This window comes from Balaenoptera ricei, chromosome 8 (genome assembly GCF_028023285.1).
Source record: "Balaenoptera ricei isolate mBalRic1 chromosome 8, mBalRic1.hap2, whole genome shotgun sequence".
NCBI lineage: Eukaryota > Metazoa > Chordata > Mammalia > Artiodactyla > Balaenopteridae > Balaenoptera > Balaenoptera ricei.
In genome coordinates this window covers 102,056,274-102,072,165 of record NC_082646.1, presented here as the reverse complement: position 1 = coordinate 102,072,165, position 15,892 = coordinate 102,056,274, and the positions used below count along the sequence as shown (strand labels likewise).

General features: G+C 41.2%; 1 protein-coding gene across 8 annotated transcripts in view; it reads right to left on the bottom strand.

The window, feature by feature from the left end:
* Window positions 1–469: 469 nt before the first annotated feature.
* The window catches only part of CTNND1 (catenin delta 1), a 52,267-nt gene continuing 36,844 nt past the window's right edge, over window positions 470–15,892 (bottom strand). For 6 of the 8 annotated variants that reach the window (XM_059931636.1, XM_059931635.1, XM_059931639.1 and 3 more), the window contains 15 exons: window positions 15,208–15,671; window positions 13,584–13,767; window positions 12,605–12,722; window positions 11,995–12,148; window positions 11,571–11,588; window positions 11,056–11,124; window positions 10,094–10,221; window positions 9,842–9,992; window positions 8,874–9,066; window positions 8,407–8,521; window positions 7,625–7,712; window positions 4,294–4,356; window positions 3,421–3,524; window positions 2,920–3,007; window positions 470–2,647 (listed from right to left, as the gene is read on the bottom strand). In XM_059931636.1, coding sequence (XP_059787619.1) covers window positions 2,604–2,647; window positions 2,920–3,007; window positions 3,421–3,524; window positions 4,294–4,356; window positions 7,625–7,712; window positions 8,407–8,521; window positions 8,874–9,066; window positions 9,842–9,992; window positions 10,094–10,221; window positions 11,056–11,124; window positions 11,571–11,588; window positions 11,995–12,148; window positions 12,605–12,722; window positions 13,584–13,767; window positions 15,208–15,671 — 1,981 coding nt within the window. In that variant the 3' untranslated portion in view covers window positions 470–2,603. The remainder of the gene's footprint in view (window positions 2,648–2,919; window positions 3,008–3,420; window positions 3,525–4,293; window positions 4,357–7,624; window positions 7,713–8,406; window positions 8,522–8,873; window positions 9,067–9,841; window positions 9,993–10,093; window positions 10,222–11,055; window positions 11,125–11,570; window positions 11,589–11,994; window positions 12,149–12,604; window positions 12,723–13,583; window positions 13,768–15,207; window positions 15,672–15,892) is intronic. The other 2 variants (XM_059931640.1, XM_059931638.1) reach the window with 2 other exon arrangements.

Here is a 15,892-nt window from a genome sequence, read left to right as displayed (position 1 = left end):
TGAGAAGCAACATTATGGCCTAGTGAGCCTTATAATTCTACATTTTCATACTTATTAGGATGATAGCTGGAGCTGGTAGTTTCTAATCTTCTACCCATAAACGTTCAAGAGGGTCATGTATTGCAATGAGCTTTATTCAACGTTAGTTTTGTCAAATGTCGCAAAAGAATCCCAGTGACTTATTCTTTATACTTCAGTTTCCTATCTCTAAGTTAGCAATAAGCTTCCCGTGCTCTACTTAGCCACATTTAATTTTTAAGAATCTTCAGAGGAAAAATGTTTCATATATAATTAAAAAGAATGTTCCTTGTTAAGAGTTGGGATTGAGCTCAAAATAAATCAGTCCTGGTACAATCCCCTTCTAGTTGCTCTGCAGAGAAAAAGGACACTGATACATAAGGAAGTAACCAAGATGAAAAGGAGAGAAGAGATACAGCTTAAAGTGAAGAAATGACACAGACCCCCCACATACACACTTTAAAAACTTTATTTATATAAAAAAACTCATTTGTTTTTAAAAGCATTAACAAGAGAGAAAGAAAAACAGAAAAGGTATGGAGCAGAAGACATGCCCCTTAGTAGTGTTCGGTGGGAAGGTGGGATTTTTGGTTCTCTGAAATTGAACGTTTAGTGTTTTTATAAATGAAAAGGAAAAAACAAACAGTTAAAGGTCCCCAAAAGCCCATGGCTGTTCTATTACCCACACCCCACCGACAAAAAGAGCACCAGGAAAAGAGCAGAAGAAGACAAGAGAAACCAAGAGTGGAGCCACATCTGGATGGGGGCGATTTCCCCTGTGCAGTATGCTTTTAGGGTCACAGAGAGGAAAAGGCTCCTTTTTGCCAGAAAAGGAGTGGGACGAAATGTGAAGGGGAAAAGGGGTAAATAAGGAATTTTAATGCAGAGGGGAAGGGGGGTGGTGGGTTGTGCACTTTTCTCCTACCCCAAAGCCTCAATATATAAAGGAAGGGGGAGAGAGGAGGATAAAGATTTCCAGTTGCATTAAACAGAGCTTTTAGATTAAGGGGAGGAGTAAAAGGCAAGTAAGGGAAAGGGTTAAAAAAAAAAAAAAAAATCAACCGCATAGCAGCTGATTCCTCTAGCCCAACCTGATAATATACACTAAACTGAAAGGAGGAGGTATGGGGGTGGTGGGGGGTCGGGGAGGGGGATATGGACACGACTTCCCTATAACCCCTTCAGAGACGACAATCATTCTGGGCAACTAAGGAGTAAGAGCCACACCACTCACTCCTCCCACCAATCTCATTTGGAGGTTCATCAGAACAGGATTTTTGCAAAATCCCAACATACACAGTTGAGAAAAACCTTCTATGGCTAATACTAGAGGCTATTCCAATTCCCAGTGGAGAGACTGAGGTTCTCTAGGTCACCTCTCCTCTTCTTTCTGCTATTTAGGGCCAAGAAGTAGGTAAGAAAGCAACAAAATATAATTTGCAAAATCATGAGAAATGAGACTGCAGAGGCAAAGAAAGGCACATGGAAGGGAAGGAGGAGATGCACCCCAGGCCAAAGGCACAAAGAAGAGGCAAAGCCAAGGGCGAACCCCACCTTTTTAAGGGTAAAGGGGGCAGGAGTATGTACATCAAGTCCTTTAGTCAGCCAACCAATCCAGGGAGGAAGCAGGGGAGGATGGGGCTATAAGGGTGAGAAAAAGGAGAAATAAGGGCAGGGGGAAGCCAGCTTTGTAGCTTCCTGCCAGTTTCAGACTAAATGATTCATGTACATTCCTACTAGCTCCTCCTAGAGGCTCTTCTCCTCCCCGGAAGACATCTTTCTGCTCCTTCTCACCCAAAAAGTCTTCCTTGACGTATTCTCCTCCTTCTATAGCCTCTTGCAAATGGCCAGGCCAAGTCAGCAGACATTATCACAGGATGGGAGAGGAAGGTTAAGGACAGCCTCAGTAAGGGGCAGCAGCTGCAGCCCAGGGCTGGCATGAGGCGTGGAGAAGAGATGGAGTCTGTAGGTCCTTGATGGTCCCTGCCCTGGAGATGAGGAGGGCAAGGTTTCTTAATCTCAGCTCTAGGAAACCTTCACTTTCTCAAGGGCCCTAGCCAAGTGGTATGTGCCAATGTTGCCGGCCTTCTTTGCTTCAAAAATAGTCATTAGGAATAAAGGAAGAGCTCACGCCCTCCATTCTCCAAAAATGTAAAGGTCCCTTCCCCACCAAGAGAAAAAAAATCTTGCTTAAGAATCATCGGTTTATCAGATTGCTGGACACTGCATATATAGCATATAACTTCCAATTCTTCCCATGGCTTCCAGTGAGGATTCCCACTCTCTCCCTCCCTCCACACAAGGTCAAGAGTTCCAGGGAGAGCTGGCAAAAAGAGCTAATCTGCAGCAGTTTCTCAAGATATGCATATAACCGAGTCAGGCTTCTTGGGAGTAATTGCAGGGGATCTGGAGGGGGTAGGAGGGACAATTAAGCTTCACTGGAAGAAGTTAGGGAGTTGATGGAAAGAAGGCAGCCACTTAGGGCTACGAGGGCAGGAGGCAGTGTGGCAGTGGGCACAACAGTCCAGCGAAGAAAGGGAAAAATCATCAGTCCATTTCACCACCAAAAAATAAAAGTACATATATTATAAGCCCAGATGTAGCGGAGAGAGTGGTGCTAAATCTTCTGCTGTAGGGAAAAAAGAGAAAGAGATGTTAATAGGGTTGGGAATAAGGAGAACCAAAAGAGAGTTGAGCAAATCTGAAGGGAAGGAAGTAGCACATAATGGAGAATCAGATCACCAGTGGCATGTCCCAGCCTCTTAAGAGGTAACAATCACAGAAGCAGCACCCCCACGCCCCGTGTGGCTGAGACGGATCAGATCAGCATGATTGGCAAACTGCTAGCACACAGAGAACTCCTTCCTCAAGGATGATCTTGGGGGTGGCTGAAGGACATACCATGGGGGCGGTAAGACATTTGGTCCCCCTCATCATCCAAAACCAACACATCCACCTCTTCCTCCAGAGATTCCTGCCCCTCGTCCTGCTGTGAACACATGCAATGTGTTAGTATGAGTAAGAAAATAGGAACCTCATGAATGCATGCCAGATCTAGGGAAAATCCCCAAATTTGTAAACTCAAACAAAACAAGGTAATAGTAAGTGAAGGGCAAGATATTCAAAAAAAGGCAGGAACAGAAAGAGAGCAATGTGAGAATAGATCAGTTGGTGTTAGTCACATAAGCAACACATTTATAGCCTTCTTTCTCCCATCTCAACCATCACAGATTAATGGCACAAGAAATCCCAACATGAATCAAAACTCCTACTTTTTCCCTGAAAACCCCTACAAGAAAAGGTGCTGTCTTTCAGTACGTACTTTTTTCCTATTTCACAGAACATGCAGGCTTCAAAACAGAACTAGCCTTAGAAGGACAATAGTATATAAAGAGAATTTACCATCAGGGGCGTTCCCTTCAATGGCTCCATTTCGCCTAGATCCCCAGATCGATCCAGTGTTCTATTGTGGTCTCCTCTCTCATTCAGTGTGGAATAGTTGTTATCTAGTTTAAAACAAAAAAAAAAGAAGTACAGAGACATGATGTTCCCCTCTAGTGTAAAATATGTATTAAGCAGATAAATGTGATTTAGGCACCTCTTCGGTGAAGCATTTGAGCTTTACCAAAGGCATTAAGGTCAGGTGGTCCTTGACATAAAAAAACTTACATCTAACTGGGAAGGCAATATATATCATATATGATAATAAAGCTAAACTGAAGAGATCTATGAAGGGTACTGGAATTAGGAGAAGATAGTGAGGTGAGCTGCCATAGTTAGGAAGGACCTAACAAAGTAGACAGGACTTCAGCCAAGCCTTTGGGGATGAAGACCATTTACAAAGCAATTGGGAAGGACATTCCAATAGGAGGTATTACAAGAGCAAAATAAAAAAGTATAGACTGAAGAGAGGATAGCAAGTAGACTAGGTGGGCTCAAACAGAGGATATGGAGAGTAAGACAGAGCGAACCTGGCGTCAGACTGTGAAAGGCTGTGGGCAACAGTTTAGGGACACACACTTGACTCTGTATTAACGGGGGAGGCATACGAAGATTTTTTTTTTAACCTCTGAGCATTTGGGAATGTGGGAAAAGGTAGATAGATCAGGTTTTACTACATTTCCTTGAATCCTTCCAAATGGGATGTCCAGCCAGTGTTCTTCCAGGAGGTAAATGGTGCGGGTGCTGGAAAGAGCTGCAGAGCCAGATGGTTCTCCTCATCCCACATAATAATACGGATTACTCCATATCCTTAGGCAGGAATTCATCACCTACCTAATGATTTTGTGTTTGAGCCCATACTGCTCATCTGAATTTCTTCCCGATCAGGTTTCTTATCTACAGGGAGTCAGAAAGTTATCCAGGTCAAAAACCAACTCTTCAAAATCTAAACTCATAAAAATTGTTTTCTAGTCTGTCCTCCCTTCCCCCTCCCTCCCATCAAATTTTTACTAAGCACCCACCACAAGTGCTAGGCTCTAGACAAAGCCCTCATGGGACTCAAAGAGATCCCTTTCCTACAGACTCTAACATAAGAAACGATTCACTCTAAGCCAGCAGGTTTCAAATTATTTGGTCTCAGGGCCCCTTTATATTCTTAGAAGTTATGAGGATCCAAAGAATGTTCACTGGTGTAGATTACATGTATTAATAGCTACAGTGCTTTTAAATATTTATTTCATTTAAAATTTATATTAAATATTTATTTCATTAAAAAAAACAATAAACTTATTCCGTTAACATAAATAATACTTTTAATTTTTTTAAAAAAAGCATTGTTTTACATTTTTGCACATCTTTAAAGTTTGGTTTAAGAGAAGATAGCTAGATTCCCATATCTGCCTCTGTATTCAATCTGTTGTGATGTTATTTTGGATGAACATAAATGACTCACTTTGCTGTACAGCAGAAACTGACACAGCATTGTAAATCAACTATACTCCAATAAAAAAAAAAAGGATAAAAATGATTAAAAATGTTTTTTTCTCACCAGAAAAAAAAAAAAAAAAGGAATCAAACTGATTCTTATTTAGTAGCATCACAGTGGATAGTGTACCAAATTGTTCAAGATGGCTTTATAAAACGTACACACTTATTAAAAAAATAAAAAGCATTGTTTTACATTTTTGCACATCTTTAAAGAGAAGATAGCTAGATTCCCATATCTGCCTCTGTATTCAATCTGTTGTGATGTTATTTTGGATGAATTATATAAAGAAAATCCAGCATCACACAGATAAGAAGTTGGAAAAGGGAGGAGATCTTTATTAGTCTTTTCAGATAATTGTGGATATTCTTTGATAGTATACTAATACTCGACAAGTAGAGTTTCTTTAAGGTTAGCGCAATAAGGAATCTGAATCCAAACTAATGCTCTCTTCACAGTCTGTTAAATTAATATCTATTGGTCTGTCTTACACTTTGAATGGATCAGTTACTCATGCATGATTTTGAAAATCATGCACTGGTCACTTGGAAAATACTGGTTCACAGAGTTACGCCGATTTTCTAAATGTTAACACATTTCATGATATAATATCAAAAAAATCACATTCATTAACATCGCCACTGATTTCATTTAAAAGTATATTAACGGGGCTTCCTTGGTGGCGCAGTGGTTGAGAATCTGCCTGCTAATGCAGGGGACACGGGTTCGAGCCCTGGTCTGGGAAGATCCCACATGCCGCAGAGCAGCTGGGCCCGTGAGCCACAATTACTGAGCCTGCGTGTCTGGAGCCTGTGCTCCGCAACAAGAGAGGCCGCGATAGTGAGAGGCCCGCGCACCGCGATTAAGAGTGGCCCCCACTTGCCACAACTAGAGGAAGCCCTCGCACAGAAACGAAGACCCAACACAGCCATAAATAAATAAATAAATTAAAAAAAAAAAAAAGTATATTAACTATTGGGATGTTACCAGGCTCACAGTGACAGATACAAGTCTTCCAAAATTAAAATTTTCACTTGAAAATTCAGGCAAGTACTGTCAGTTATTTTTCCTCAAACTGACAAGCTCACTGCGTTCATTTTCAAGAAAATGTCTGCTGTTTTTTTAAGTAAAAATAGTGCTCCAAAAAAAAAAAAGTGGTTAGTGTACCTAGTAACTCCAACAATAGCACAAGTGCATTTCCTCAAGATAACCATCATGCTTTGGTATGCTACAGGGTGCTTTATGAGTACTCCCTATATCACCAACACAGGATATTAAAAAGCTGTGTACTCAAGAGCAGAAACAATAAAATTAATATTGTTACAGTTCCATCAAGTACATTAAGTGAAACTGGCTCCTTCTTTTCCCCCTACCCTCCCGAAACTGGCCCTTCTTATAACTGCAAGTACATGGCAATGAAGACTACAACAACTAGTTTGGTTTGGCGTCATCGCCCTGGTTTACACTCAGCCCCCAGCAATAAAGCACCACCGCTGCTTTGCACCATCAGCACACGTGTCAACAGATATGGCGATCCTCAGACTACACTTTAAGGACCCGGACTGAGGCAAAACCCAAGTGTCATTAAGATAATAAGGGTTATAATGAGCACTTAATATATGATTTGTCTTTTGAAGAAAAATGTATTTGCTCACATGGCAGTGTTTAAAAGATACAGGATAGCAGTGGTTATCTCTGGATAACAGAAATAAGTGACTTTTTTTGTTGTCATTTTTCTGGTTTGTCTGTATTTTCTAATTTTTCAACAGTAAACACATACTACTTGGTATTATATGAAAATTTAAAAGGGAAAAATAATCATTTTGCAATATACAGATCTTCCTCGGACTTACAATGGGGTTACATCCTGATAAATCTATCATAAGTTGAAAATATAAGTTGAAAATGCATTTTAATACACCTAACCCACCAAACATAGCTTAGCCCAGCCTACCTTAAACGTGCTCACAATACTTACATCAGCCTACAGCTGGACAAAATCATCTAACACAACGCCTACTTTATAATAAAGTGTTGAATATCTCATAATATAATTTATTGAATACTGTACTAAAAGCGAAAAACAGAACGGTTGTAAGTGTATCGGCTGTCCACCCTCATGACTGCACGGCTAACTGGGAGCTGCAGCCGATGCCGCTGCTGCCCAGTGTGAGACACTGTCCCACCATGTATCGCTAGCCAGGGAAAAAAGCAAAACTCAGAATGTGAAATACAGTTTCTACTGAATGCATATCACTTTTGCACTACCACAAAGTCAAAAAATCATAAGCCAAACCATCTTAAGTCAGGCACTATCTATATACATATGTCAAATCATTATGTTGTACATCTTAAATTTATACAATGTTATGTGCCAACTATATCTTAAATAGAGAAAACAGAGTAGGGTTCACTCCCTGGTCATTTTAAGTCCACCAGCAAAGATGGGGGAATCACACGCAGGCTAATTGCCTGTCTTATTTTCTAATGCTCAGGTCTACCAGCTTCTGGGTTATAATCCTGAGGTGAAGTATTACTCTTCCTCCACCAAAAGACAAGCTCATTCAGAAATAAATATATATCCTATTTCATTAGATGGTAAGCCATCTAACGAAAGAATAGCAGAAGAATAGCAGAAGTGGAATAAAAGCAGAGGGGTATGTCCCCCAGTTACTGTACCTGATTTCTGGTTCCGGTCAATGAGAGGGAGAGTGCTATCATCATATGAATGAGTGCTCTGGCTTCGAGAAGCATTGTTTAGATTCACCTGGAGGCAAACATAAAACACAATAATGTCACAGAGTAATGAATTCACCCTTATCTTATTCCTTAATGGGCTCAGACTTTTAGGTCCTTATTCTCAAATACAATTCTTACCAAAAGGTAACTCGTAAGGGTTAAATAAACACCTATATAGTGAAACAAAACTAGGATATTAGGCTTCTATTTGTGTTCTGAACAGATTACAAAGGTATCAAACACTCACGCTATCAAGGAGATACAGTCTCAGAAAATGACAGTCTCAGAAAATGGCAAACTCCTTCAAAGGGCTAAGGCAGATTTGGAGAAAAGTCAAAAAGGCCATCATCCTTCATTACCACTGGTATTTATTCACACTATGCTATGACACAGAGGAAGACCAGAGCTATTTCAGCAGCAAATGAACTACAGGCACCATTTTGGGGGAAAAGTTAATAAATGATTTCTTTACACACAGAGACTTGGGGCAAAAGTAGACTCAGGGGAAGTTCTCTGGTGGCCTAGTGGTTAGGATTCAGCACTTTCACTGCAGAGGCCCAGGTTCAATCCCTGGTTGGGGAACCATCCCACATGCCGCCGAAAGAAAAAAAAGAAAAAAGTAGACTCAGTGTGACAGTGAAATAGAAGAAACAAAGACAAAAGCATTACCTGAGACCAAGGGGAAAAAAAGGTGAAAGTCGTGGTCCCAAGAGTTATTCTACCTGAAAGTCTGACTTCTTCCATCCTTCTTTTTCCAGTGGCTTCCGCAGTTCCTTATATCCCCAGATTGTCTGTAATACAAGCGCTGCTGCTCGAACTTCTTTTTCTGAGCGGTTCCTTTTGAGAAAGTAACACCAGATGGAATTTGGATGTAGGACGAGGGAAGAAGCTGAGAACTTGTACTCTCTAATGTAATGCAACGTAAGAATATAAATCCCAAAACGGGCAAGATCAAGTATTCACCAAGTCCCATATTTTAACTCAAACGGTGACACAAAAAAATGTTTGATGTAAGAGTCTTATCAATTTATGGATCAACATTAAGACAGAAAAAAGAGCAATACCTCTTCATACTTTCCATGTAAATAAGGGAAAATAACCTTAAAGAGCAAAAGGGGAAAGCCCCTTCCCAGCAACCCCTCTCTCATATTCAAATTTTTCCAGTTGTAATTTTAAGTGTTAATCTCACCCTGATTTGTTGATCAAAACCAGCTTCTCAATACCCTGTGTCTCTCGAAGCTTTTTGGCAGCCTCCAAGTTCTCAGCAATAACTTCATTGATGGTATTCAAAACAGAGACCACAGTGTCCTCAGAGAAATTCTGGGAAGAGCTCTGTTGCCCTCCTGGCAGATTCTTTACCAAGTTAGGAATAGCATGTTTACCTATAGCGGTAAGACAGGAGCAATGTGTGCAGGGAGAACAAGCTGAGTCAGGTTCTGAGGAGCGTAACACTACACTTAGTCGCGCTGATCACATCAAGTATAGATACTATCCGTATGAATCAACTTCATTCTCCTGTAGGATTATCATTTCAAAAGAGCAAAGGACCTGGAATAGCCATGGATGTATTGTCCTTCCTATTCTTTTATTTATTCTTTCAGTCACATTAAAACAATCTGAATACTTTATATCAAATATGCTACACAGTCCATTCAGATAGTCTAATGAAAATAGTACACTGAATACTATACTACTGAATATTACACTACTATTATAGCTTAATAGAACAGTCATTGTGAATTTAAAAAAAACAAAAACTGGGCTCTGTCACTTATGAGCTATATTAACTCTGGACAAATTACTTAACTTCCCTGACCCTCAGTTTACTTATTCTAATAAAAAATTTTTTTTAAATTTTAAAAAAAGGACCCTTGTAAAGTGGTGACATTTAAATGAGAATATACAGACATGCTTAACAATCCCTAGTAACAAAGTACATGCTCAATAAATAGATATTATTATTCTATTTTTGAAGAGTCAGCACCTCTTGTCTTTCCAAGAACCATTAAACTATAACCTTCTCCAACCCCCAGATTCACAAACTATGGAGGACTAGGATTCTTCCTCAGCCCTTTCAACAAATAAATTATTTAGCACCTGCTGGATTAAAGGTGCTGTACTAGATGCTAAGGTAACGGTTAACATCCAGCTCCTCACCAATTAATTCTTTGTTGCGAGCATCCACAGCCAGATTTCTCAGTGCTCCAGAGGCAGCTTTCACGACCCGCTCATGTTCATTGGTCAGGAGGTCAGCAATGGCAGAAAGAGCCTTCTCTTGACGCAGAGCTGAGCGGATATATCGACCATACTACAAGTAGCACATGGAAAGAAGTAAACAGGTTACAAATGGTAGCAAACTAGTGAGGTAAGTCCTCCCATCTCCAAATCCATTTTGTAAAAGGTACTCACCGTCCAGCGCCCAGCACACAAGTTCTGGATGGCCCCAGCTGAGGCTTCTAGGATGGCAGGATTCTTGCTCTCCTTGAGGAGTGAGATGTATATCCGAACCACCTCTGGCTGAAATAAAAGTTCATAGCCTGCACGAGAAAGGACAAGAAAGCAGAGAATGCTTATCAGTACCTACAAACCAGGCTCTGGCTGGCTGAAGTCCAGTGTCAGTACTCTGGATTAATGGGTTTATGCTCCTATACCAGTAGACTCTCTAAACCCTCCCACCCACCCAACAGCAAACTCAAGAGATCTGACTACTACATCTGATGCAGTCAGATGTAGCCTTAAGAATGTAGCCTTAAGAATAAATCAACCATGGCAAGAACAAAACAGATATCAACTCATGTGCAACTCCTGTCTCTCCCTCCTCCTAGCCTCTTCTCTCCCACAGTTTACTTTGACCTTGCTTGGCACTCAAGGGATTCATTTACTCATCAATAGCACTCAGAGTTAAAGATTCCTCATCTCAAATGAATTATTTCTAACTTAACTGAGTCATTCTGTCCACCTGAACTATGATTAAGTGAAAGGGGCTCTCACAGATTTAATAACATCTGAATTTTTATATCCACGGAGAGCTGTGAATTTTGGACTCACCATATTGATGAATATAAAGATCCAAACTGTGATAAAGAGACTTCTTATAACAAGTAAAGTTTGAGTCCCAAGAACTAGTGGCTACTTAGGGTACTTAAGTTTCTGGTCTAGACTACCATCAGGTCCTTATCCTCAAGTAATCTGAATAGTTGTCATAACAAGAAGTCCTTTGAAAGTTACTGTTATTAGTTTCCAAATACTTTTGTCATCACTTCAAATCCTTAAGTCAGAGAAGACAGAACAGTGAACGTACTGTATCGCCTGTTAGGCTGCCAAACACCTATCTGTGGACTATGGAGCCTGAGAAGAAAAAGATAACTTACCTCGAGCAGGACTAGTTCTTTTAGGGAAATCCACTGTATCATTTGTTGGATCCTCTGTGGGTTTTTTCCCTTTGGAAATTAAAAAAAGGGGGAAGGGGTAAAAAGTTTAAGAAAGGGAAGAGTCCACCCAGTATATTTTTTTATTCTTCAGTCAAAATCTTTGGATCAGAGATGCATCAAGAGGGGCGTAAAACAAGAAAACAGACAAACAAACAAAAAACCAGGATCCCCAGCTTGTCCCAGATACAAGAACAGAAAACAGGCAGCACATGAGTAAGATAAGGATAACCACTACTGTTGCTGCTGTCCTGAGTTCTGATAACTGGGACTGCTGTCCAGAAATAGCATGCCATGAGCCATTAGCTCAGAAGAGCTAAACTTGTTTCAGTGGCCATCCTCAACTGAATTTTCCTACATGCATCCACAGGGAAGGGTTAGGCAAAGAAATACCAGGGAAGCTAAAACCAAAACATGCAAATTAGAAGTAGGTAAGCGCCTTAAAAGATTCCACTCACCTCTGGAGAACCACTCATCTTCCAGTGCATCACCCAAGGTGGAAAGTACAGGAGAGAAATGAAGGAAGAAAAATGCGGCAGAGAGATGTCAACAGGATCATGGGAAAATAAGCAGGAAAGCGGAGAGGAAAAGAAAAACACAGGAAACACAAAGGAGGAATGGGGGAGAAGGCCCCAGATTAGTTGAGTTCTCGGCCTTCACTGCCCAATTACTGATAATAATACCACCACCACCACCACCACCACCACCACCGTCACCACCATGAAGCACACGACACAGGGGAAGCAGCAGCAGAGCAAAAAGACATCCCTGACTAGGCTGATTCCTGTACTGCTCAGCAAATATTTTGTACCTAAAGCTAAAAGTGTTCCTTCCTCTCCCCATCCTACATTAAAGAGCAAGGAACAAGGAACCAAGACTCACCTTTGCCCTTCTTGGCCCCAAAGCAACTGGCAGCATGTGGCCCAGTATTGTTGGCAACATTGGGAGGTGCCTCTTGGTAACGTTCTGCTTGTGGGATTTCTCGGTGAACTTGATAGGACAAGTTCCGAAGGAGGCAAACACAGTTCTCCACAAGCTTGGGATCACAAAATACAAGGTTCAATGAGAGAAGAGAATGACTATAGTGATTTTCTAGCAAGTACAGGCTTCCATGATTCACGTATTAAAATATTGATCCTCAAAAGCACAGCCCAATTCATCATCTCTCACAATACCTCAAGTGCCCACGCTTCTCAAAATTCTTGTAGCCTCAGGCTAACAGAAGGTTTCTGCTACCTTTTGGTGTGTTAACACAAAACTCAGGCTCACTCTTTTTTCCTAATTAGAAAAAAATGGAAGTATGGCTAAACAGCTTTAAAATATATAGGTGAAGGAAATTCTAAAGAAAACAGTTTTCGTCTATGGTGAACACCCACTTTAAGGAGTAGGGGCTGGTATAGGTATCTAATGTTATTTGAAAGCCTGAGATGATAGGTCTGCACTATGGGTACCTCATGGCTGTTGTGAATGGAATTCTCACCCATTAACCTACCTTGCTGTCTGAATCTTTCTGTCCAATCTCAGCCTGAACAATGAAAATGAGCGCATCCACCAAACCATCACATTCCCGAAGTTTCCGGCGAGCTTCACTCCTCTCCGAGCTGACATTCCTGAGGGAAAAAGGAGAGGCTTCAAGGTGACTAAAATCCAGAAACCCTCTCTTAATATCCTTAACATCTACAAGCCTCCTTAATATCTTTTCTCTTCACTGTAGCAAATAACGAGTACCTGTTATAAGGAAGGCACTGGAGTTGAGAGAAAGTTGAATAAAACAGTTCCTGCTTTCAGGACATTTATAACCAGGCCAGGGAGGGGGGTGTATAAATAAAGTATACCAACAACAATAATTTAAGACAGAATAGATTCTTCTTGTATGGAAGTACAAATGAAGAATAGGGGCAGAGCACATAGGGGTATATTCCAAAGAGAGAAAGAATATATTGCACATTTACAGGGTATTAGAAAAAGAAATCAGGAAAACTTACATGAAATAAAAGCACTTGAGTTTAGCTTCAAAAGATAAATAAGCAGAGAAAGGCATTGCAGACAGAGGAAGAGCTCTTCCTCACTCTATCCTTCTAGTAGTTTGTACTCCATTTGTTGCATTTATCGCAGCCTGACTTGAAATACAAATAATTGAAGGCAAGAACACAGGTACACACAAGCCTAGGACTAGACGACTGCCTTACGTGCAGTAGGTATTGAACAAATGTTTACCAAATTATATGAACAAAGTCAAAGAGGCATAGAAGTGAGGAAGATATGCGGTTTACTTGCCGTTCCCCACACAAGGCATATATGGTATGCAAGGGAGCAGTGACAAAGGTAGAAAAACAGGTTGAAGTCATAGTATGCAATTCAAATAGGAATGGAGGCTGAATGACAGGCTAAGGAATTTAAACTTTTTTTAAAAGCAATTTAAGTTAGTCTTCAAAAATTCAATCTTCATACTCTCAGAACCCTTATGTTACCTAAGGCAGCCAGCTGTGTTGGTGAGCACAGACTCCCACTCAATATGGCGCGGCTTACAATCTTCATTAGGTTCCCGCTCCCAACCAGAGTGCGGAATGATCACTTCATCTGTCAAGGCGTGCAGTGCATGGTCCACAATCTCCATTTTGATTGAGTCATGGGATGAGAGATTCCACAGGGTTCCTGGCAGAGACAACTCATCAGACAGCTCTCCAGCACCCAAGACAGTATGCTCGAAGAATGCCAAAGAGAATCCCCTATTCCAACATTTCTCAGTCTTCCCCAATGACCAAATACCTTGTAATGATATTCAAGCTTTAGTCTGTGACCCACAATAAGAAATATATTGTACATTATGGCTCAGTACAAACATACATAGCATGAAGTAAGATTTCATAAAACAATACTTATTATAAGCCATACCCTCTAGGCTATCTACACCCACTTCTCAATCCCAGCACCACTGACATTTTGGGCCAGATAATTCTTTGTTGTGGGGAGCTGTCCTGCCCAACGTTAAATGTTTAGTGTATGTCCAGCGTTTACTCATTTGATGCTAATAGCACTCCCTCCCAACCTCCCCAAGTTATGACAACCAGAAACACCGCCAGACATTGCAAATGTCCTCTAGGGGGCAAGATCACCCCCAATTGAGAACTCATGATCTATGCTACTTCTTTTTTTTCTTTCTTTCTCTTGGAACGCTGATTGTGATCCACAAAGTTGTGTTCAATACACACTAATGGAGTATGACCCACAATCTGAAAAACCACTCTTCTAAAGCAAGGACCACAAGCATAAACGCCTATACATGCCAGGCAGGTGAGTCAGGACAAGCAGATATTTAAAAGAAATTACAAGAATATGGGTTAAGTGCCAGCTGACACTCAGCTTCAATTTTGGGGAGACAACTTCCTAGGTGCTGGCAGTTGGTCTGAGATAACATGTTGGAAATTACTGCGAACTGGAGAGCACATGCCTCAGTCAGCTCAGACCAACTACTGCCAGGTAGCAAAATAGATCCATTGTTACCAGTTCCCGCACGTTTAAAATAGAAGGCAAGAATCTGGAATTTTAAATGAAATCTTCTGCATTTAAAACATTAGCAAACAATGCTTTAAAATCTGGAAAACCTTGCACGATCCAAATCTGCGATATGGATTTGCCCCAAAGGCCACAGCCTTTAATCAAAAGTCAAAGGACTAGGGCTTCCCTGGTGGCGCAGCGGTTGAGAATCTGCCTGCCAATGCAGGGCACACGGGTTCGAGCCCTGGTCTGGGAAGATCCCCACATGCCACAGAGCAACTAGGCCCGTGAGCCACAGCTACTGAGCCTGAGCGTCTGGAGCCTGTGCTCCGCAACAAGAGAGGCTGCAATAGTGAGAGGCTCGTGCACCGCAATGAAGAGTGGCCCCCGCTCGCCGCAAGAAACGAAGACCCAACACAGCCAAAAATAAATTAATTAATTAATTAATTAAAAAAAATAATAATAAAAATAAAGTGGAAAAGAACAACCTTCTTAAAAAAAAAAAAAAAAAAGTCAAAGGACTAGAAATCCTTCTAGCTCTCAATAGGTCTAAGGGGTAACAGTGACCCTAACCTAGCAGTTCCCCTTAGAACTTACCAGTAATCACTTCGGTGAGGTCCATATCACGAGCCTTTCGGAGTAATCGCACAAGAGCAGGAACACCATCACAGTTTTTTATAGCAATCTTGTTATCCTGGTCGCGCCCAAAAGAGAGATTCTTGAGAGCGCCACAGGCTCCAAGGTGCACTTCCTTTTTGGGGTGGTCTAACAACCCCACCAGTGCTGGGATACCCTTGAGCTTCCGAACGTCAGTCTTCACCTTGTCATTGCGGTAGCACAAGTGTTGCAGGTATGCCGCTGCATTGGACTTGACAGCATCCAAACGGAATCCTAGCATGGCTATCACCTCTGGCAGCTCTGGCTGTCTCCAATTCGGGGGCGGAGGCCCTCCCTTGCGCAGGCTATCCAAGCTTGCTAAACTTCCCCGTTCGTGTTGGGCCAAAGGAGCCCAATAGTACTGGTCTGATGGCACCTCCTCACCAATCATGTCTTCATAGCTCCTGCAGTGTTGGAAGAACCAAAAAGAAAAAAGGAATACATTAAGTTGTTAAGCCTGGTTTCTTGGAGGGCTCCCATTACCCCTCATCTTCAAGGAATGAGTAACCCCAGCTCTAGTACACTAGATCTTATCTCTCCTTTGCATAAAAAATATACTGATCAATTTTTCTTAATGAGATAAGACAATAATCTTAAAGGCATCTGCAATTAGATTAAAACTGCC